The sequence below is a fragment of the Carassius carassius genome, chromosome 10 (assembly GCF_963082965.1).
Source record: "Carassius carassius chromosome 10, fCarCar2.1, whole genome shotgun sequence".
In the NCBI taxonomy this organism is placed as follows: Eukaryota; Metazoa; Chordata; class Actinopteri; order Cypriniformes; family Cyprinidae; genus Carassius; species Carassius carassius.
The window spans coordinates 9,300,948-9,323,590 of NC_081764.1; the positions used below are offsets into that span (position 1 = coordinate 9,300,948).

General features: G+C 37.6%; 2 protein-coding genes and 1 pseudogene across 5 annotated transcripts; 2 read left to right on the plus strand and 1 right to left on the minus strand.

The window, feature by feature from the left end:
• The first annotated feature begins 724 nt into the window (after window positions 1–724).
• On the plus strand, window positions 725–6,094 carry LOC132151718 (RING finger protein 223-like). Its single transcript, XM_059560037.1, has 4 exons — window positions 725–855; window positions 1,836–2,499; window positions 3,715–3,829; window positions 5,807–6,094. The coding sequence occupies exons 2-3, from the start codon at window positions 1,860–1,862 to the stop codon at window positions 3,825–3,827; spliced, it is 753 nt and encodes a 250-aa protein (XP_059416020.1). The 5' UTR covers window positions 725–855; window positions 1,836–1,859; the 3' UTR covers window positions 3,828–3,829; window positions 5,807–6,094.
• Window positions 5,839–9,395, plus strand: LOC132151721 (uncharacterized; annotated as a pseudogene).
• A 668-nt stretch (window positions 9,396–10,063) lies between these two features.
• LOC132151717 (arginine-glutamic acid dipeptide repeats protein-like) lies at window positions 10,064–21,381 on the minus strand. 4 transcript variants are annotated; one of them, XM_059560035.1, is made up of 17 exons: window positions 21,119–21,378; window positions 20,185–20,233; window positions 19,842–19,966; window positions 19,597–19,696; window positions 19,194–19,292; window positions 18,967–19,047; window positions 18,400–18,553; window positions 18,165–18,257; window positions 16,830–17,026; window positions 16,141–16,317; window positions 15,908–16,018; window positions 14,535–15,682; window positions 14,020–14,248; window positions 12,777–13,467; window positions 12,612–12,707; window positions 11,146–11,323; window positions 10,064–10,912 (listed from the first exon to the last, which is right to left on the minus strand). In XM_059560035.1, the coding sequence occupies exons 1-17, from the start codon at window positions 21,142–21,144 to the stop codon at window positions 10,879–10,881; spliced, it is 3,588 nt and encodes a 1,195-aa protein (XP_059416018.1). In that variant the 5' UTR covers window positions 21,145–21,378; the 3' UTR covers window positions 10,064–10,878. The 4 variants fall into 4 exon arrangements, with proteins under 4 accessions (XP_059416018.1, XP_059416017.1, XP_059416016.1 ...); XM_059560034.1 differs by having other exon boundaries at window positions 12,567–12,707; XM_059560033.1 differs by having other exon boundaries at window positions 12,567–13,467; window positions 21,119–21,381.
• Window positions 21,382–22,643: the final 1,262 nt, after the last annotated feature.

Sequence of the window (22,643 nt, forward strand, 5' to 3'; positions counted from 1 at the left end):
AACACAAAAGAATATATTTTAAAGAACCAAACAATTGACAGCAGCCATTGATATATATATATATATATATATATATATATATATATACACACACACACACACGCGGTATATATTTATTTATTTATTTTTCTCATACTTTGAGAACTTTGGAAGTCAGTGGCTATTGTCAACTGTTTTTGTTTACCATCATTCTTGAAAATATATTAACAGAGGAATAAAACTCGTACAAGTTATGAATAACTTTAGGCTGCTTAAACAATGACAGAATTTTCATTTTTGGGGTAAAGTACCACTTTAAAAACAAACGCATTTATATCTTATACAAAATATTCAGTTTAAGTGTCTCTCCAGCTGAAACTATTAAAATCTTAATAATTCACAATGCTTGAAATGAATGTACTTTATAAGTTGTGTTAAAGCTTAGTCACTTGCTATGCTTTGTCATTCTTATGTTAACTAAGGTATTCAATGACAAAGTGTAACCTAATACTATCGGGAAATCAGTTCCTACTTCCTTCTCTTTGTCACCACTCCTGCTTTTCCATAGTTGGCACATGTATGTGTATCAGACAGTGTATGTGTGAAGGAGTGGTTGAGGATCAGAGAGAGAGAGAGAGAGAGGGAGAACAAGGTAATGATTTATGCTCACTTGAGTCACAGCTCAGAAGTATCATTCAGAGTTCTGAAGAGCAGGTGACACTTTACTGGAAGACCAGGACAGACAGGAGAAAGTCAGGCATTTAAATAATTGTTTTGGGAACTTTTCAAACCTTTCAGCCATATCTGAAACCATCTACAAGAGGAAGAAGCAAGCATCTACGAGATAAAAAAAGAATATAGTCTTGCACTTTTAAGGTAATAAGGTAATCCTTTTTTTTTTTGGGGGGGGGTTACATTGCCCCAACAAACATTAAAAATAAATAGATAGATAAATCTATCTTTGATCAGCAACTTTTTTTTTTTTGAGTTACTATGAAACAACAGCAAATTTAGCAACTGTTAATATTAGCATTTGTTGGGCAATTGAACAAGCTTAGGGTGATTATTAGGTTCATTTCATTTCAGATTTTGAATGAAAGGGAAATCCTTTGATCCACATTGGAGATGTGTACTCTTGTTTAGTCACAGTACAATAAATGTAAAAATGATGAACAAGTATATGTGATGCTGATTAAAATGTAAGATGATATGCACCATGGCAGTCCTTGTCTGAAATAGTTTGCAATACATATTCCTTTCATGATTGCTTTTTAGATATTTGCATATTTTTTGTCTCAGCATCACTTGCATATACATATATCAAATACAGCACTGTGTGATGCTCATAGCAATCACATTTACATGTGGTGGTCATTTGATGTCAGATACTGCTAGCTTACCATTTAACCATTTAGGATTATAAAATTAAAAAAGGATCCTGCTCTTTTCCTATTCATTCAGTTACATAAAGAAAAGTTTAGCATTAAGATTTTAATTCAGTTAAATATATATATATATATATGTATATATATATTTAGCAGGGCATCAGCCATATATTTTGAGTTTTTTTAATCATATATTGCCATACTTTAACTCATAAATGGATTTACTTAAAAATATATATGTAAATGAAACAAACATTATTGAAGTATGTTTAAAATATAAATTCAGTTTTTCTTTTTATTTCAAATTTTACATTTAATTTCATGTTATTTGTTCCTTTGTAATTATTTGTGAAATTAACTAGCATTTTCTGAGTGGATTTATTTATTTTTTTGTAGTGTAGAGCATACGTATCTTTTTTTAAGTAATCATTGTGCCACTGAATAACTTGAAGGATTCATTTTGCATTTCAGATTTTCTTCTGATCACACAACAGGATGGAGGACCCTGTAGTATCCACAGCATCACGTACCAATTCAATACGGCACCAACACATGACACAAGTGGCTTCCGGTGATGATCAGGACAATGCCTGGGATGCCGGTCCAGAGTGTTCAATCTGCTTTTGTGCATATGACAACACCTTCAAGACACCAAAGCTTCTTGAATGTACCCATACATTCTGTCTGGAATGTCTGTCTCGCTTTGTGGCTATTTCACCAGAGCAGGAAGGTACCCAGATCACCTGCCCTCTTTGTCGGCAGCCAACATCCGTGCCTGAGCATGGTACACCAGATCTAGCCACTAGCCAGGTAGTTTTGGGCCAACTTCCTGGCGACCAGCAACAACTGGAGAATGTTTTCCTAGATGGAAAGAGGCTGTGCTACTCAAACCCAATGATCCCCAACTGCATCTGCATTGACATTGGCGAGCATAAATCAGAGGAGACACCGAGGAGAGAGGAGACAAGAGAGGGATGTGGACACAAGCTGCTGCGATTCCTAGGTTTTTATGGGAACTGGAAGAGGCTTGTGCTTTTCATCATAGTGCTTCTTGTCATCTTCTTTGTTATATTATGGCCTCTCCAGTGCTTTATCATCTCAAACTCCATGTCAGAATGCTTCGGAGAATCTTCAGGTATTCCAGCTACACTCACTGCTCCCAGACCTACAGTGGGTACATAAGACACACAGGTGGATACAAGAAGTTTTTATTCAAACCCAAAAATCATTTTGAAGTTCATGAATAGCAAATGACATTCAGGTTGGATTGGCATCAGTCTAAAAACATGGCTGATAAGCTGAAAACGCAGCCACAACCTTTACAGCTTCATATGACAGCAAACCAGTATTGCTTAAAGTGCTACTTTCTCCTACTAACTCAATATTTGTTTTGTCATTACCATGAACTTTCATTGCCATATCACATACTTCCTAAATGCCACTGTAAATATATACAATTTTCTGTGTCTAAAACAAATAAACACTAGGAAAAAATAGTATAATTTAGACTTTTTAATAGGATTCTGCTTGCTTTGGCTGGAACCCCTTAAATGCTCTTTGCACATTCTGTAAAACGATACGCCTGCAATTTATTATTATTATTATTGTTGTTGTATGCTGTATGCTTATTGCTTATTATCATTATTATTATTGATTAACCATGTATATTAACTGAGTTTTTTAAATGATTGTATTACGAAAATATATTTTGTAAAATATAAAACATTTGCATTTCTTTTTATTCAATGTGTCACACTATATCTATTTTAAATTAAATTAAATTAAATGTATGCATTTAGCAGACACTTTTATCCAAAGCGACTTACAGTGCATTCAGGCTATCAGTTTTTACCTATCATGTGTTTCTGGGGAATCGAACCCCCAACCTTGCTCTACCAATGCTCTACCAATTTTGGTATATTTTCACTACTAAATGAGCTTATCAAATAATTTAATTTATTGCAGATTAATTATTGGCCATTTTTCCGTTGTTTTTGGTAAACGTCTCTTTTAACTAAATATAACATTCTTTTATCATATTTACAGTAATACTTCATAACACTATATAACACTATCAGACTTTTATTACCACAGATAAGTGGCTATTGATCCTATAACTTCTGTTAAACCATAAAAGCGAAGGATTTTCCATCCAGCATGTTGTTTTAGGATTTAACCCTTTACTGAATAGCAGCTTAGCTGATCAGTGACAGATTTGTACCATCTCCCCGGAGAAACCCTATTTATAAATGTGAAACGGAATTGCCCTCTCAGAATGCAGGACAGACACACACACACACACACACACACATGATCCATGTGATCAGACACATATCTCTATTTATAACAGACCTGGACGCAGGGCTCCTCTCTCCCATCGCAAGGGCAGTGGGGTTTTGGAAGGCCTGCCATGGCAGCGTCGGATCAACATTGAAGTGTTTTGAAAGCATAATTGACAACTGAAGGTAGGAAAAATATATAAGAGATGAGATGTTGAAAATAAATTTGACTATGCAGATTCTGTGGAGCTAGAACTTTGTGGAACTACAAAGAGGAGTTTTGGGGTTGGAACTATTTTCCATTGGCCTATGCTATTTGTACTAGTGCTGCTGTATCAAAATGAACCACTTAACCATGTACTCAGTATAAAAGAACATCATGCACAGGGTATCATTAATGTTAAATAATCAAACAACACTCAGTTTGTGTATTAAGACAATGGCTGGATCAAATAATAATTTCACAACAGTTTTGATGCTCCTGAGAAATAAAAAAAAACTGAGTATAGCTGAATGCATTTTCTGTATGCTAAATGCACATCCACGTGTGTTTGTAAGAAAACGCACCACAAGCTAGATAAGATAAGACCATTTCTCATTAAAGATTGTAAAATCAGGATTTTATTCTTGCCATCAAGAGACACATCTAGGTCATTTCTAAGCAACTGGACAAAGAAAAATATTTAGTCTTTAGTCGCTGGGATATATTTTTAGCAACACCCTAAAAAACATTGTATGGGTCAAAATTATTGAAAATATATTTTTCTTTTATGCCAAAAATCATTAGGATATTAAGTAAAGATTATGTTCCATGAAAATATTTTGTAAATGTAATACCGTAAATACATCAAAACTTAATTTTTGATTAGTAATATGCATTGCTAAGAATTAATTTGGACAATTTCTAAGGTGATTTTCTCAGTATTTTGACTTTTTTGCACCTTCAGATTCCAGATTTTCTAATATCTTTATCTCGGCCAAATATTGTCCTATCCTAACAAACCATACATCAATTGAAAGCTTCAGATGATGTATAAATCTCAATTTCAAAAAATTGACACTTAAGACTGGTTTTGTGGTCCAGGGTCACATTTGTAAAAGGCAAGTCACCCAAACAGCACATCATGCTGATGTGTTTTATGGAGCTCTCATGAGGCTATTTCCTCTCACTGAGATCTTTCAATCCACAAATCACCTTGCAGTGAGTTGTTGTGAATACTCTCGATACAGTCTGATCTGGAGTCAGCTGACAGTTAGGCCAAGATCATCCTCACAGGAGCTTTGGAGACAGTCTAAGCATATTACTGTATTTTTTTTAAGGATACTTCTCATTTAATTTGTTGAAAAGGAGTTTGGGTTCTCATCTTTTGCATTTGATTGGCCTAGTGAAAAAATACAGATTTTGCTTTTTGAACAGTTGAAATGTTTTCTGTCCAGTGTTGCTTAAAAAGCAAAAAAAAAAAATTGTGTGATGGCCACTGTCAAAATTGTTCGATATTCATTAACTAATCACATGATCACACTTAAAAAAAAATAGTTAGTTTTTTTCCCTTTATTTTCTACAATAGTTTAATTTAGCAGATTAATATAGATCAGCTGAGTTTGACCTTTTTATTTTGTAACTAAAAATAAAAATTCTCACAACCATAATAAAATCTCATATTAGTGATAATGTTATTATCTGTCATTTATGTTAACTTTTCACAGACAGACAAGAATTTTAAATTAGGTTTACATGCAAAGGCATTAAAAATGTATACCACATTTAAAATATAGTTTCTGTGTTTTCACTCAATACTTTGTCTTAAAATTTTTTTTCTACTGTAAAGGTTTGATGCCTTTGAATTCAACCCCTTGCGATTTCAGCTCTTGTTGCTCAAAAGTTTGCATGAATGACAGATGATTTTTACATACCAAAAATAAAAATATATATATACTTTATTCATATATACTGATCAGCTGAATAAAATACTTTACTCTTTAAAAGTTTGGGGTCAGTGAATTGTTTTTATTAGTTTAATTTTTGAAAGAATACTTTCAAAAATACTTTAATTCAACAAGGATGCTTTAAATGTAATTCCGACCCCAAACTTCTGAATGGTAGTGTATATATTTTGGTAAAAAAAAAAACATTATAATTGTATTTTTTTATTTATTTTTCAGATGTCATAAAAAACCTTTTGCACTCAACTGCAATGGATGACTTAGACCACAGTGTGCTGATAGCAGAGCAGGACTGGGACTGCTTCTGTACGGACACTGAGGAATGTTCTGTTCAGCAGGCCAAGCTTGCAGCCTTAGACGAGTCTGGCTTCAGTGACACCGATGATGACAAAACCTCTGTCCACTTGTCCTCTCTTTCCAGCCAGACCAGCCCTGATCAACTCTGTGAAAAAGATAGTGTAGAAGGACAAAAGCGACAGCAAATAAGAGAATGTAAATTAGAACATAAACCTAAGAGCTCAGAGTTTACTGAATATCCTAGCCCAAATACCAGGTCCACTGAGCAGATGTCGGATACTGGAGCAAATGAACCATGGGCTACATGTGAATGTCACAACAAAGCTAATAAAGACAGCAACCCGACTGAGAAGTTAAACTTAGAAAAATTAGGAGAAATGTCTATAGAAGATATAAGGCATGAAAAGAGAAAGGATGGTATAGAAAGGTTAACTGAGGTGGCGGACTGTTCACCAGTGGCCAAAAAAGAGAAGGAACGTTGGTTTGTGACTGTAAATGACAGCCCAGTCCGCCTGAGAGTAAAGGAGCCCAAAAAAAGACGGAAAATAAAAAACACTTTCTTAACACTTTAGACAGAATAGCGGAGTGATGAAGTGCTCTTCCTTAAATAACAATACAGAACCAGATAAAGAAATTACTGAGAGACAAACAACACAGGACAAAACAAGAACATTTTTCTTCTGACTCACCCAATATTCAAAAGGTACTTCATATTTAAGATGTTAAATGTATTTCGCCCACTGGATCGTCTGAGGATGAAAGGGGGGAAAACAAGTTGTCCTATTATTCTAAAAAAGGAAAGCATTTCATAAATGCCAGACGCTAAATTAGAAAGAAATCCTGCCGACTCCCTAATTTCACTTTTAACCCCTAAACAGATGGCACATCTCAGTGACCCTTTGCCTGGGATCAGGAAAGCACTGTGCGTGATAAATATGACAAATTCGTAGATATTAACTGTGAATGTCAACATTCATCTGATAATTTAAGCCACTTTAATAATGACTCAGGGTTGGAAAGTCCCAGATTTATTCTGGGTGCCTCTAAACCCTCTGCTCCTTCAGATACTGAAGAAGATAAAACAGAACCGCAAGAGCCCTTAAGACAGACTTATAATAGAGAAGAATCCTCCCAAGAGACACAATCCTCCTATAACAGTGCCAAGACTTCAGGTCCAACTCGACCCATATTTGGTTATAAACCTGACAATAAATTATACTTTGCAGCTTAGAATAGCCAATTCTAAGCCAATAACAGGTCTCTATTAACAGAAAGCATAATTCCAGAAGAAAGCAGCCCTGTGGTCACTATCGATGCTCATGTTCCGGATAGGGGTGATGTGGAACCTAAAGATGATAGTTTAGAAGATTGGCCCGGTAGATGACGAAGCGGATTCAGACTATTTCACACATTCGAATGACCATGAACCAGACCGATCGAGCTGTGAATTCTCAACTGACTTTGATTTCAATGATGAGTTTGTGAAACCTCTTCATACAAGTGCAAACCCTAGCCCTGAAACCCTTGAAGACAAAGAGCAAACCCAAAGTTTTCTTGAGTCTGGCATAGACTCAGAAGAAACTTGGCCAAGTGAATCAAATGAGATGGTGAAGCTGTGCCCTGAGAGTGATCCCTCGCTATATTTGTATTCAGAGACAGAAGCAGAAATGCAGGATGTATTTTTAAAAGCTAAAACAACAACAGCCCATTTTTATTTCGAATACTGATATTCTAGACGATCAGTGTCTGCTGTCTTTCTTCGAAATCTTGGGAAGTGACATCAAAGCAGAGCAATACCAGACTTGGATCCCAGAAAGTAAAACTTGGCTTTGTTTTTCACAGAGCTCATCTGTGGCTGAGACTTATGATGACTTCAGCTCAGATTTTGAGGTTGGCAATTTTCTCATTTAAGTTTCAACAAAGAGTGAGAAAACATTGGTACCTATCTATTCCTCTTCTCACTCAGTGATAAAAGACCTAAAATTTCCAGAGGTAGAAGAGGTGATACAGTCAGATTGTGAAGACGGGAACGCCCCAGTCCGAGCTTTGAGGTGTACAAGCCCTTCTGAAACATCAAACATGTGCTTTATCACTAGCTGGAGAACTACCTGGAAAAAACTTCTAATGGGAAGGAGTTGGTATAGAATGGCCATGGGTGTTTTCCCAAGGCAGCTGACACAGTCTATGGTTATAGAACGAGAACATCATCAAGTTCTTCTATAGCGGAGTCAAAGCTTCCAGAGCTTTTCCTAGAAAACCGGGCCCTTGGACAAATGACAGAACATCATATACATGTTGGGGCAACTTTTGCAAATGCAGGTACAATCTTAATGGCATTTTTGAGACCAAATAGATGAAATAGATATGAAAATGTCAAGTCTAACACTGCAAAATTTTGCTTACAGATAGAGATAGCTTCCTTTTTTCATTAAAGCAAGCAGACATGTGCCTTGTTTGCATTGCTTTTGCGTCTTGGGTACTGAAGTCAAGCAACCCACAATCTAACGACATGTAAAAGCAGGTAAGAACGCCATGTATTTCTGCAATAAGACACAATGACCAGGCTGTTACATATTAAATTAGGCAATTTATTCAGATAATATGAGCACACAAAATTAACATGATCGTTTTTCCCTATATTATTTTTCAGCTCTTCTGGCAAACATGAGTGTGATCTCTGCCATCCAGTACTTGCGGCGATATGTAAAAGAAGGATGAGCCATAAAAATCTAATATTAGAGCTTTCTGATGATTTCTCACAAGGGGCCAGTGTACAGGAAAAGGGTTCATTTCGCACAAATCCACAACAAACACTTTAGTAAATACACATATTAGATTGTATTCCATATTTACTAACAGTCTGATATTTTCATGTTTAACATATTCATGTTACAAAATAGGTGTTCAATCAATAAATAACTTATCAAAGGACAATTTTGTTAAAGAAAAGCATAGAAAGCAAATGAGGAAACATTAGTTGTTGTTTTCCATACAAACACTTGTTCAGTTAGAAGACATATATTGCTTTAAATATTATTTTGATATGGACCAAAAAAAAAAAAAAACTGGTAAGTTTTGCGTCAGTTATATTCAGGACTCAAGCTGTGCTATACATATTTATGTAACTAACAAGTAAACTGTTTTGCAGTGTACATATAAAAAACATTTTCAATGATAATCACTCTAGATGCATCTATTACATATGAAAACATCATGCAGCCAAAGCTTTAAAAAAATTTTTGAATAATAATAATTAATATAGTTTTCAGTGAAGAAACAGATTTGAGCACATTTCATGAAGAATATAAATTTGCACATAAAATATAGTTGGAAGTTAAGGAGGTATCAGAAAGTGCCAGAAAAATATGACTGATTCTGAGTGTCAAATATTTCTATCACACATAAGCAAAGACCTGTGTCAGTGTATTAAGTGTATATGAAACAGCCTCAAGAAAATATGCTTACAAAAAACGAATGAATTTATTACTAAAAGAAAATGTACTGATGAAAAGAGCCGAGTTGACTATGTTCATATGACATGTTAAAGGACGAGTAAAAATTATTTGAGCTGTTTGTAATCATGCATTCATCTTTGAAATGTCCAACTATAAGGTAATTGCAATCAGACAACACTGTGCATGTACAGACAAATATACATAAAGACATGGATATTAAAAATTTGAATATATTTCCCATTAAAAATATCCATATACTTTATAAAATGCTAGTACAAATGTTTAGTACTAATTCAAAGAAAATAATGACTTTTTGGCAGTTTTGGAAAAAGGGACCCATCAAAGTTCCACAATAACGGCATTAACAGATAACACTCATCAACTGTCTGGTTCAACACATACAAAACAATGACACTACATTTCATGATTTCTGTTATTTTACCAATTAATAGTAGTGCAAAACAATACACTTGTATTGCATTAAACCATCACAAAATTACTCTTTCTCTCTCTTGTGTTCATAATGAATTTCATCTTATTCTGAGAATGCTGTGCTCTTTCCCAACCAGCCTGCCTATGAAAATGTAACCTACTAAACAGTAACCTGGATGTTTAATTGAAGCTGGTATTGATGATACCATTAAATATATCATATGCATTTTATTGCTAACTGCAGGTACAGTACCTCTCCATAAATGAACTTCCTAAACTTCTGAGCCAAGCCTCCTCTATCAGATTGTGTCCTTAAGCATGGCTGTAAACACTGCAAGCAGGTGACTGTTGGCCTGATCAGTCTTCCACAGCATCATATGTCCATGGCAGTGAAGCGGCTGTTCTGCAGAGCTGGATAAGCTCTGTTTCCAGACAGGGAAGGATCAACACTACAATCATAATGCTAATACTCAGCCTAGATTTGGTCTACATTATTAAATTTAAAAAAAGTTAACTTGCTCAATAAAATAAGGTGTTGTGGAGTTTACTACAGGTAGGCTTTACTGTATATCGATGAGCACACTGAGGTATAGATGAAGAGGCTGACATAGAAAGGGAAGGATAGAGAATGGAAAGCATGCACTTCTTGCACACAGATCATCTGAAGTATTTGTATCCAAATCTATCATTACAACTTTTACATTTCAACAGTTAATATATTATTTCAAACATATTTACAATCTTAAAACCAATGTTTCAGTAAACTTTGAAACTAAATTGTGATAAACTCTGGATATTGGACAGCACTTTTCAAATACTTAGTAAATCTACAGTACTGTGCTTTTAGCACAATAACAACATTACGTGGGAATTTAATTTCTTACAGAAACTTCTAAATTACAGAATTTTTTTTAAATAGTGTTCATGCAAGGAAAGCAAATTCACTGTGCTCCAAAAGGCTAGTTATTTCATACAGCACAAAGGATTCGGTCAACCGTTTATAAGTGCCAAAACAGGGATAAACCCACACTGGATTTTCTGAAATAAAAGCCCTGATACCCTGAACACAGAATCACTCTGTAATCCACAGTAGAGGATTTGTTCATTTCAGGACTGCTTGTCTCCCTCTTTCCTCAGACGGCTGTCAAATAGACAACAGAACAAAATGTTGTCACTTAAGCATCCGAGTAAACAGGTAATACAAATTTTCAATTTCAGTGTACTGTGGGGTGACAAATTTCACAGTAAACACAGCTTATCTGGTTTATGGGCACGCTACTTCAAAGAAAAAAATCTTTGGAATCTTTAATCAAAACATCTTGCTATAGGCTTATTTACTCATGCACTCTAGAACAGAATGTTAATGTGGTTCACCTGAAGTAGTCTTCTTGGCTGGGGAGAGGAGCACTATGTAAGTGTGCATGTCCATGTAGCCACTGCTGCTCCAGGGCCAGCCTCTGCAGCTCTGCTGACTGTGCCTGCATCGCCTGCAACTGATGCGCAGCTGACATCGGAGCCAGGGGTCCTGGTAACTCTCTGGGGAATGGTGTTCCTATTAAAGAAAGTCAAATAATGTCTTACTTTGGTTACTTTTCCCTCAAATAGTAGAGAACTATTTCCTACCGTGGTAGTGTAATGTTTATGTAGATGCTGGATGGTCTTGTGAAGTAACAAAGCAATAACAGGTTTACACACATTATTGCATTACATTAGGGATGTAAATTTCAGCTATTTTGGCTCTTTGAATAATGAAAGTCACAACTGATTATAATCAGCAGCAAAATACTGGCGCAGACAGACTCTATAAACATTTGTTATACTGATTTGGAGCATGATATTCAATTTTTGTATAAATATTAAATTATATTAAATTGCATTAATATTATATTATATGTTCCTGTGGCTCAGTGGTAGAGCATTGCGTTAGCAGTGCAAAAGGTTGTGGGTTTGATTCCCAGGGAACACGTTAGGTAAAAAATGCACTGTAAGTCGCCTTTGATAAAAGTGTCTGCTATATACACATGCATTTAATTTAATATACAGTATACTGTAGTACACAGTTACACATTTTGGGGTCAGTTTTTTTTGTATTCATTACTTTTAAATTAAATTAAAGTCATCAAGATGACAGTAAAACATTTATAACATTACAAAATACTTAAATTGCAAATAAATGCTGTTCTTTTGATGTTTCTATTCATCAAAGAACCCTGGAACAAAAATTACGCAGTTAACACAAACATATTAAGATACAGTTTTCAACAGTGATGATGATAAGGAATGTTTCTTGAGCACGATATAAGCATATTGGGATGATTTCTGAAGAATGAAGTGACTGGAGTAATGGGTGCTGAAAATTCAGCTTTGCCTTCACAGAAATAAATGACATTTTTAAAACATAGAAAACATTTTATTTCAAATAAATCAAATAAATGCAGCTTTTTGATCTTGAGAGACTTTCAAAAACATCTCACTGACTAAAATATAAATATAATAAATACATTAAATCTTAATCTTACATATTAATTCCACAGAATGGATTTAAACATGGTTTAAAAAAGGAGCTGAGAGTACTCCTTTATTAATTATGAAGATTTCAGCAGCCCGTAAGAATGAAGCATGCAACTAACGGAGATATGGCTAATCAAAGGGGAGGGTGTTTCAGTTCTTCTCAGCAGTGGACATGGGTTACGTTTGGACCTGGCTATATGAATGGAAAATGTTAATCATTCAGAATTAACTCTGAACTTTCTTTTATCCTAAAAGTGAAACAGGGAGTCTATTTGGTGACTCACCAAACAGAGGGTGGCGGAGCATTTCATGCTCATTGGGTAACTCACTGAGTAGGGGATTGGAGATGGCTCCAGGTGGGTAGGGGAATCGTGCCAGAGGGGGGCCAGCAGCCAATGGGTCCACCAGAGGATGAGGCCCTTGGGCTAAAATACAAATACATTGATATTTCCATTTACTTTCTTGAAAAAAATGTGATCTAGATAAGTTCTCACCTTGGTTAAGAAGGTCCTGTTGGTGCAGATGAAGATGGGAGTGTATATGTGAGTGTTGGTGGTGGTGTGGTGTAACATTGAGCATCTGTAGCCGTGCAACAGGGTCACCAGCAGCAACAGAGGCCATCCTTTCAGCATGAAGCCGTTCAGCTGTCAAACGCTCAGCATAGCTGATTTCTGGCCGAGGGGGTGCTGCTATGCTGCGGTCCATGGCTGGGTGGAACTGGGCGAAGGGGTGAGGCCCAGCCACATGAGGCAGAGGCAGGGCTCCATGGCGGGCAAAATGCTCCATGTGATTTGCCGACGGATGAAGTGGGTTCTCAAGCTCTGGCGGTTTCATCTCAAATCCGGGCTTGATTCTTTCTCGGATCTCTCTCTCTCGAAGCTCACGAAGCTCTCGCTCTCGAAGGGCTGGGTCTGCTGCATAGAGCCCTGGCATGTGATAAGCCAGCAGGTGCTCACCTGGCCCAAGCGGCATGAAGAAAGGATGGTTGCGGTTGCTGGGTGACATGACGTGGGGGCGGGCGTACTCGCTGAGTGTGCGGAGGGCTGGAGTGTCAGGGCCGAGATATGGTGGGACTGCAGCCACAGTGGTTGGGGGAGGAGGTTCGAATGACGGACGGCCTGGTTGCACATGGGCAGCAAGCAGGTGTTCACCTATTCGGCCATCGTGTGATGAGCTTGATGCACGCTATGTGAAAAAATAAAAAACGGTGTTATATTATAACCTTCTTTAAAGTGAGATTCTTTATCAAAATTAGTAAAAAGTGATTTTAAAGAGAAAGCAGATCTGTGACTGGCAAACTATATTAAATACATTTTTGAAAAAGGATCAATCTTATAAAAGCATGTTGGAGACATATTTCACCACAAAAGCAAAACCACAAAAAGTGGTTATTCTTTTTTGCTAAGTTTTTAAATTAATATTACATTCATTCTTTTATTTATATTTAAATTCAAAATAAATTCACAGATTAATAAAAAAAAACATGATCTTAACAGTAAAAAAAAAATACTATAATGATGTATACATACTAATATAATTTTGTTTTTTTTGGATTACAGTACTTAGCATGACATTTTTTACATTACAGTAAGAATACTTTGAGGGGAAACTGCCATAACAAATGTAAAAAATTTTATAAACTAGCTAGAAATAGTTTAAGTAAACCATAGTTTCCTTTTTTTTTAAAGAGTGAAATATGTCAAATTCAAAAGTAAACACCACATACTGTATACTTACAGAGGCTTTATCAGAGTCTCTCTCCCTTTCTCGCTCTCTTTCTCTCTCCCTCTCACGCTCTCTCTCTCTTTCTCTTTCCCGTCCCTGTCGAGCGCTCAGCTCTGCTTCTCTTCTAGATCTTTCAGCAGCTTCCTCTCGTTTTTTGGCCAATTTTGAGGAGGCCAGTGGGGTAAAGTACAGGTCTGTGCGAGAGCAGGAGTTGTAACCTCGGCTGAGGTGTTTGATGAATCTGCAGTTGACAAAACTGAATTTACTATGTATGCTGAATATGTGCTATGTATGCACAGTTATTATAATAAATGTTTCATCTTAGTGAATGGCATTTTGAAATGTTTTCAAAAGGAAATTCAGTTTCCTTAATGATAAAAAATAAGTAAATTTAACATACATTTTATCAAAATCTGTTTGCAATATAAAAAATAGACTACTACATTGGGAAAACTTATATATATCTACATATTTTTCATTTAATAAATATAAAAAATGTAAAATACCGACAAATGTGATCGCCATACCTTGCTGACTGACTTGCATGACTGGGTATGTCAACCACTGTTGGTACTGGAGAGGGACTCCTGCGAGGCGGAGGTGGGCTATCACACTCTTCCTCCTCATCAATTGGTTCCTCTTTGATATGAGCCTGTCCAACAGGAGTGCTTGCTGAGGAGGATGTGGAAGGCTGATGGGCAGGGACAGGAGAAGTGTAAAGAGGAAATGAAGTAGTGGACTCAGGAGCAGGACGATTTTGTGTGAGCGATGGTTGAGAACTCGATGCAGTTGGAGGGGCACCACTGGTATGACCTTTGACCTGCTGGCTCTGTGACTGAGTCAGAACTGAAGGTTGAGCGGGGTGATTTTGTGGAATTATGTGTAACGGAGGAGGCTGGGAACAAGGCAAGTGCTGTGAGGGCAAGGAAGCAAGCGGCTTTAGAGCAGGAGGTGGAGGCAAATTGGGATGGATCTGCAGGAAATGGGGTGGAGGTGCAGAAAGGTGAGGGGGCGGCTTGTGAGAAGGTGGAATTGGAGTGGTCGGAGGGGGCTTGATTTGGGATGCTGCTGTAGAGGGAAGAGGAGGAAGAGGGCTCTCTCTTTGAAGGTGGAGTGGTCTGGAAGCAAACCCTGATGGAGGATTCACGCCGGATGAAGGATTCTGCAGCTGACCTGAATTGTGCTGATAATTGAGCGGCACAGGAAATGACTGCCCCTGCCGTGGACACTGCACCTGCTGAGACGAGGAGTTTGAATAAGAGGTGGGGGCTTCGGGCCCCCTGGGACCGCTTCTGAAAGTGGTTAAGGATAAAACCTCCTGGGAAATCTCTAGGGATGGTGCCTTCGAGATGGCGGTAGAAGCTCCAGGTGAAGGGGCAGATGAGGATTCAGGCAAAGAGGGCTGAGGAGATGGTGGTGTTTCAGAGGGGGCATGTGTTGTGGGTGTCGCAGCAGGCTGCTGGGGTTGGGTTTGTGGGGTTGAGCCTGGTGCAGGGGGTGGTGCCGGGGAGTCTGAGTCACTTTCGTTGGCCTGCAAGGGACTCGCCAGGCTGGGGGAAGAGCTGCGGTTGTCCTGATCAATGTCTTTAGTGTCGCTGCTGCCATCATCATTGGCACTGCGGCTATCTGAGCTCTCGCCTTCACCCTCACCTTCTGATGGAGAATCGGGACCCTCCTGGTTTAGAGAAACAACGCTTAAAAACTAGACATCATGGCATAGCTATATGGTATAGACATTATTAACAGTGGCTCAGTCCCTCCATCAGTGTGAGTCTATGGAATTTTTTCTACCAGTTTTATCATCTGCCATGTAAAAATGAAATGGCATGATCACTTAGCCAAGTTTTTAATACTTAAGATTTTATACTCCACTAACGAGATAAAACAGAGTTTCCCTTACATGATTCTTGGGTTGTTTCATGTTTTTTCTTTCAGGCTCATCTGCATCTGGAGCTGCTGACTCTCTCTGTCTTTTCACACCCTTTACTATAGATGCCTCTACTTTTATCTTCTAAAGTTAAATAAGAAAATAATTGAAAATTAAAAGGTTAAACAACACAAAAACAAAAAAGATAAACACAGGTTTGCACTTTTTGCAAACTTAAAACGGAGTAGGTTCCTTTTTATCACTACCTTGTTAGTCTTCCCAGCCACTCCATTCTTGATATCGGAGCTGGAAGCCCTGGTTGCCATCGCAGTGGAACTGGCTCTGGGGGACTGTCCATTAGATCGCACATCCTCGAGGGTGGGAGACATGTCCCCCTCGGGACTTCCGGTTGGTCTGTTGCGCCCACTTCGAAGAGATGAAATCTACATGTAGAGACACAGGAAGACTAAAATAAGCAAGCTACTCTTTATATAGTCTCAGCGTCAGACGTCATGCCCACGGAACATTGGCTGAACATCTGATGCATACGGCACACAAAAGGTGAAACACTCAGAAATTCTGAAAAAGTCGTCATTGGATTGGTTTAATTATACAGGATTTCCGGGGGAAGTGTGGTGTGTTCTTTAACATTCTGCCCAGAATCAAAGATACAGTGGCGCCAAACCCCCTAACGAAACAAGAAAGCCATCGTGTTTATAACTGTGACGACAAGCACTTCTCAGGATCAACTAAACGCTGGATTCTCAAAAGAATGTGAAACATTATCATTTAATCATTTCACAGCATAGAATCTTTAAAAACAGCCTCATGGGTGGGCCTTGGCCAATGAGAGCTGCCATGGATTTCAGTCCTTCAGCATCAGTCTAAAGGTTTGGTTACACAAGACTACTTTTTACATCACCCTGAGCACAACTAATGTGGAAGATAGACCTACATGTGATGGCACCCGGCTCCGACGGGTCTTCATCCCATGTCTGACTCCCTCTTCCTCTTCTTTGACAGGTTTGAAGAGGTAGGGCGGATCTGCTGGTTTAGGAACAGGTGGCAGGCGCCGATGCTTGCTGAAGTGAGAGTGGCAACTAGAGCACAGCAAGACATTGTCTCTCCCTCCATGATGCCAGTCTTTGGAGCCTGAGGGAAACATTTGTGAGAGACATATTGACAAAGACGTCACAAACAGTTAATTGGTGTTTGCAACCTATTTTACTTCTGTAATTTAAAATATTCTACTGTTCAAAGGAGGGGTGGGCGATATGGCAAAAATATATCTTGATTTTTTCAGGAAAATCATGAATCACAATTTATCACGATTCTTTGTCATGTTGGTTTTACCTTTTTGTAAGCTGTCTGAGCAGTAAAACCACACTAATTAAAAACAAAGCCTTTGTTACAAGGTAACAAAATATCAAATAAAAAAAGAGTGGCGGATATTTAGGCCAAAGTGGGCGAAGATAAAAACCTCTGTCATTATTTTATCTTTGTTATTTAAAAAATAAAAACAAAGATACACATTACAGATAGAAATAAAACAAACAGTGCTTTTTTTTCAGGGACAGGTGTATTTAGCAGTAGCATTCAAGAAACTGAATGAAAAATATAAAAATAAAACACTATATCTACTTAACTGTATAAATTATACATTGATTGATATTAAAGCAACTGTATTGAAGTTCTTCAGTCGAGAGCAGTGCGGGATTTTTCTCTTTGTGTTTTGTCGTTTTATTAATATTAAAGTGTCCCCAGTGACTTCCATATAGTGTTTTTTTCCTACTATCAATGTCAATGTGGACCAGCAACTGTTGTTACCCACATTCTCCAAAAAATCTACTTTTGTGTTCAGCACAAGAAAGAAATGAATACAGATTTGGGAGAACATAAGTAAATAATAACAGAATTTGAATTATTGGATGAACTATCCCTTTAATGACAAGCAGCAACATGTTTAGTACTATTATTCTGCTGTTACTTTAATAAGACAGGACTTGACTATATCCATCAGGAATTGTCTGAATTGTCAAAACTGGGACAAACATTTTCATAAGCCATTACGGAAATAGGGTCAATTTTGTATCTCAATTTGACTTCAAGAACTGCAAACCTAAGCAGGCTGAATGCAGTGTAGGGTGACTAACGAAGTACTGCATAAAGTCACTTTCAGAAGAGCTTGATGGTTGATGGACACACGCATGTGCTCAACAAATTATAAAGTATAAACAGCTTTCTCGATATAGAAGCTATATACACCACTGGAGAAGGGTGAAAAACTTACTAGTGGTAAGACAGTGACTGCAGGCTTGACCTTTGCCACCCTGCTCACTATCTTCACTATCCAGATCATCTTCACTCGCTGAACTAAGTTCCACTTCAGACAGGGAGACAGAAAATACAAAAAATACATTTACTTCTTGTGGAGTTACTTCTTTTAAATTAGAACCATATTAGACTTGCTATCATGTTTTGAGAGTCTGCAATAAATGAACAGACAAATGGTGCATAGTGCTTACTGGAAGAAGTGCGAGATGTTGCATTGGCTGCAGCTGTCGCGTTGCGAGTTTTCACTTTGCGAGACACTGGCTGCCTTCTCTGCTGCCGATGAGGTCGTGATGCCACGGCTTCAGGAGTTTTCTTCCAGTAGTAGTAGAATGTGATTAGCTCACCCTGAGATGACAAATGTGTTTTAAAAAATAAAAGACTCCAATTTGACAGAAACTAGCACACATTTAAGGGGGCAGTCGTGGCCAAAGAGTCGGACTTGTAACCCCGAAAGGTCGCGGATTAGGCAGGGATTGTACTCTCTTCCACCCTCAGTACCACGACTGAGGTGAGACCCTTGAGCAAGGTAAAGAACCCCCAACTGCTCCCTGGGGCCACAGCAAAAATGGCTGCCCACTGCTTCGTGTGTGTGTGTGTGTGTGTGTGTGTGTGTGTATAGACTACTCACTGCCATGTGTGTGCACTTAGATGGGTTAAATGCAGAGCACAAATTCTGAGTATGGGACACCATACTTGGCCACACGTCACTTCACTTCCACTTTCACTTATAGTTAGATTTCAATGGCAGGTATCCATACCGTTTTCTTACTAGGCAGCAGCTCCTTACGGATCTTAAAGAAGTTTTTGCCATACTGTCTGAGACCTTTGATAAACCGTTTCTGTAAATGAACATGTCAACAGATTGAGAAATCTTAACTTTGACTTTTTGAAAAGTTTTAGTATCACACTTCTACATTCCACTATAAATTACCAGGCTGTATCAGTGAAAAATGTCAAGATAGAAGTGAAAAATACAGTTTCTCACCACTTCATCTTCTGACCAGCTTTTCTCAATGAGTTTTGGAACAGGTTTCTTCACCAGACACTGCAGGGCTTTGGCTGCATCATATTGGCTTTCATGGAGCTGTGCACAAATCAAAATAAAATTATATAATCTAGTTGCACAGCAAATAGTAAGAGTGGAGGTAAAAAAATATATATATATATTATTATTTTTTTGTTGAAAGTTTATATTCGTCCTAGTTTATATTCTATCCTTCAATGCAATTACAACAAAGATCATAAATTACAATCGATATTCAATTATACTTATGATAATTTCTGAAAAATGCTACAGCCAATGAAACTCATTTGAATTCAGAGGAATTAATGTTCAAAATGTATTTTATGACGAAGCATAGCAAAGCCACAAAATGATAAGCACTTGCCGTATTTAAAGCATTTAATGTGGTATCATCCCGTGAAGCTGCAAGACAACCATCCTCTGTTGAACCTCCATCACACATCCCTGCAAACGCTGCCATGCTCCTGTTTATTCAGAGAACACAGAACAGGTTATGTTGAATCATACACCATTCAACTCAGATCCCTTTTTAGACATACCCTTAAAGCGATTATGAAGATAAATGTAAAACAGTGAATAGGAACTGGCATCCAGCCAAGCAACCATTACCTGGCAGCCCGTAGGTACATGAGAAGGTCACAGTCATTGACCCCAGGTGCCCACACCAGCTCCTCATTTTCTGTGACGGACTCTGTTCCATGAGCAGGTGGTGGCTGTAATTCAGGTAGCTTGGCCTGTATATGACAATATAACGGTCAAGAATAAAACAGAGGACAGTAGAACTTATTTCAGGACCTTTAAAGCTACACTCAGTAAATGTTTTGTTGTGAACTTTCTTACTTCACTTTTATCAATAAAACTTTTTTATTTTTTAATTATCAACAATTACTGACAGTGTCTTTAATGCACTGCATATCTACATGACTTTATAACTCTTTGTAATCCTTTTTACCTGATGACTTGGTCCCACTCTAATCTCTCCTTGTGTGCTGTTCAGCTGCCTGAATGACAAAATATTATTAATTTTTTGAAATATGGCTGTCCAAGTGCATTAATCAATCAGTACATAAATATTTTAAGACCGAAGCAATACAGTACAGCCAATATTCCACCAGTAAATACTAAAAATTTACGCCTGTAATAAGCAACACATGATTACAAACACCATATTTAAGAGAAACATACTATAATATACTATCACAAAAATACTTATAAATGTACTATAAGTTGAAAAACGTAGTCCATATCACGTGAGTCGTTTCATGTCTCTGTTTTCCACCCTTTTAAATCGCCTCCTTTCAGTGTTAATCATAAAATGTGATTTGCCTATCAGCAGTCGTGATGATCAATCCAAATCCCGCCTACGTTGCATATCCAGCCAATCAACGTCCGCCTGCTCCGTTCCCTCCAAAGGTTATATAAACTGGGGCTTGGACGTCCAGCTCATATATTTACACATAAATCATTACATTGCTGCGTGCAGAATCAAACACAGTGCAAATCAAAATCAGTACAATGCACTTACAGTGTGATATGCACAAACGCCGTACGCTATCTAATAATTTAGCGCAAAAGAAAACAATTTCCTGCACAAATATTTAATGTAAAGAACAGACGAATCAAACTAATTAGCAAGAGCAGCAGCACCGCGCTCAACGTGCATTAATACTTAGCAGTCGGCAACAGTAACGTTATCTGCACAACATCTGCTCCATTTTATTTCGTCAGGCTCCTAGCTGGCCTCTGCGTGTGTGTGGCCGAGCGAGACGAGCTGTCAAGTTTAAAATCATCTCGGTTTGCACTAGAATGCAAAAGTATTCACGATGTCGCAAAAAGCGCTGCCGCGCTCAAAAACCATGCATCTATAATAAAAAGAAGCAACAAACCTTCGCGGACTGAACAGGTCGTCCATGGCAGAGGCTGTTTCGCTAGTGTTTACAGTTTGTTTGCGGCGGCGGCGGCGGCTCAAAACTATGCTTTCCTCTATTTCATTCTACTCAAAATGGAGGCTGCGCGGAGTATTTTTTCCTCAGCGCAGGCGATGACCTCAGTGTTCACGCACAGCCTGCTGAGATCTCCTTCAACAAGAATAACTGAGCATGTGCCGCTGCAGCCAGCGCTAATGGGATCATCTCCGTGTCCGCTGTGTATGGAGATCAGCTTCAGGGAGATGTGTTTGGACATCCTCCCGTGTCAATAATCACTTACTAATATAGATGTCTCATTCAATTTAACCACCCTAGTCTTGATGGCGTTCCTTTGCATCTTTAATAAAAAAGGCACCATGCACGAACAATGAACAATTACAATCTCGTCTTGTTATAGTAATTGTGGGGGTTGTAGGATATAAATACAACTGTGTATGCTTAGATGGATTCATATCTCTACAGCTTTACTGTTAACAAGAATCCGGTGAATCTGATTAAAACAAGTAAGTTTCAGCTTCATATTTCTATTAATCATAATACTTGTTTTTATTATTATTTTTTAACCTCAATAGTTTTTCCTTATTATTTTTTCACTTAAGTTTGGGGACCAATTCTCACTTTTAACCACAACTTTTGCCTCAAACTCCTAATTTGTTGTGTATTAATAGTTATTAAATATCAGTATAATACATGCTAATAAGCAACTAATTAATAGTGAGAACTGGTCCCCAAACCACAGTGTTGCAGTTTATGCATTTATTTTCTAATTTAAAAGCTTCATGCAATTATAGAAAACTAACAGTCAACCATTGTGGTATATAAAAAAGAAAAGTTAAACAGAATCAAAAGATTTGTATAACCATCTGCACAAGACATGCTCAAACCTGTCAGAAAAAGGCAAATGGGAGACGATTTAAATTATTATTATTATTATTATTATTTTTTGCAATACATTCATTATCAAGCAACTACATGTAAAACTCATCCGAATGGACACAATCACAAAGTTTATAATGCTTTTTTCTGTATGCTTGATGATATGGTCCCTGTATCCTCCTATTCTTCAGTCAAAGCACATACTGCTTCCTGTTGGTATATTGCCACATCTTGAACTGAACTATTAGTCCATTTACTGTAGGATGGTAAGTAGTTCAAACTGTACTGTTGTGGTCTCAGTTCTGTGGATTTCTGAAGTTCTTCCCAGCAAACTGAGCTTTATCCCCCAGTTCCTCTTCAATTCTGTGCATGAAGAAAACAAGCAGGTATGCAGAAAAAGTGAAACACATATCCTTATTTATGCCTCTATGTTTAGAACCAAAAATATTGATATTCTAACAGAATTATCGGTAGCATAACTTTATTTTAGTCCTGTTTCTCATGTACATACTATGTACTTATTATAGTAATTACAATAACTAGTTAATAAGTAGGTTCTTAGCCTGAACAAACCCATAAACCTAACCCTACCCCATGTAGGTACCTT

Coding starts and splice junctions, on each gene's coding strand:
- LOC132151718 (XM_059560037.1), top strand. CDS start 1,860: ATGGAGGACCCTGTAGTATCCACAGCATCACGTACCAATTCAATACGG. Junction 2,500..3,714: donor ATGCTTCGGAGAATCTTCAG/GTATTCCAGCTA, acceptor TATTTATAACAG/ACCTGGACGCAGGGCTCCTC.
- LOC132151717 (XM_059560033.1), bottom strand. CDS start 21,144: ATGGACGACCTGTTCAGTCCGCGAAG. Junction 19,967..20,184: donor GAGTGGGACCAAGTCATCAG/GTAAAAAGGATT, acceptor TGTCATATACAG/GCCAAGCTACCTGAATTACA. Junction 19,048..19,193: donor GCTGGTCAGAAGATGAAGTG/GTGAGAAACTGT, acceptor GTTCATTTACAG/AAACGGTTTATCAAAGGTCT.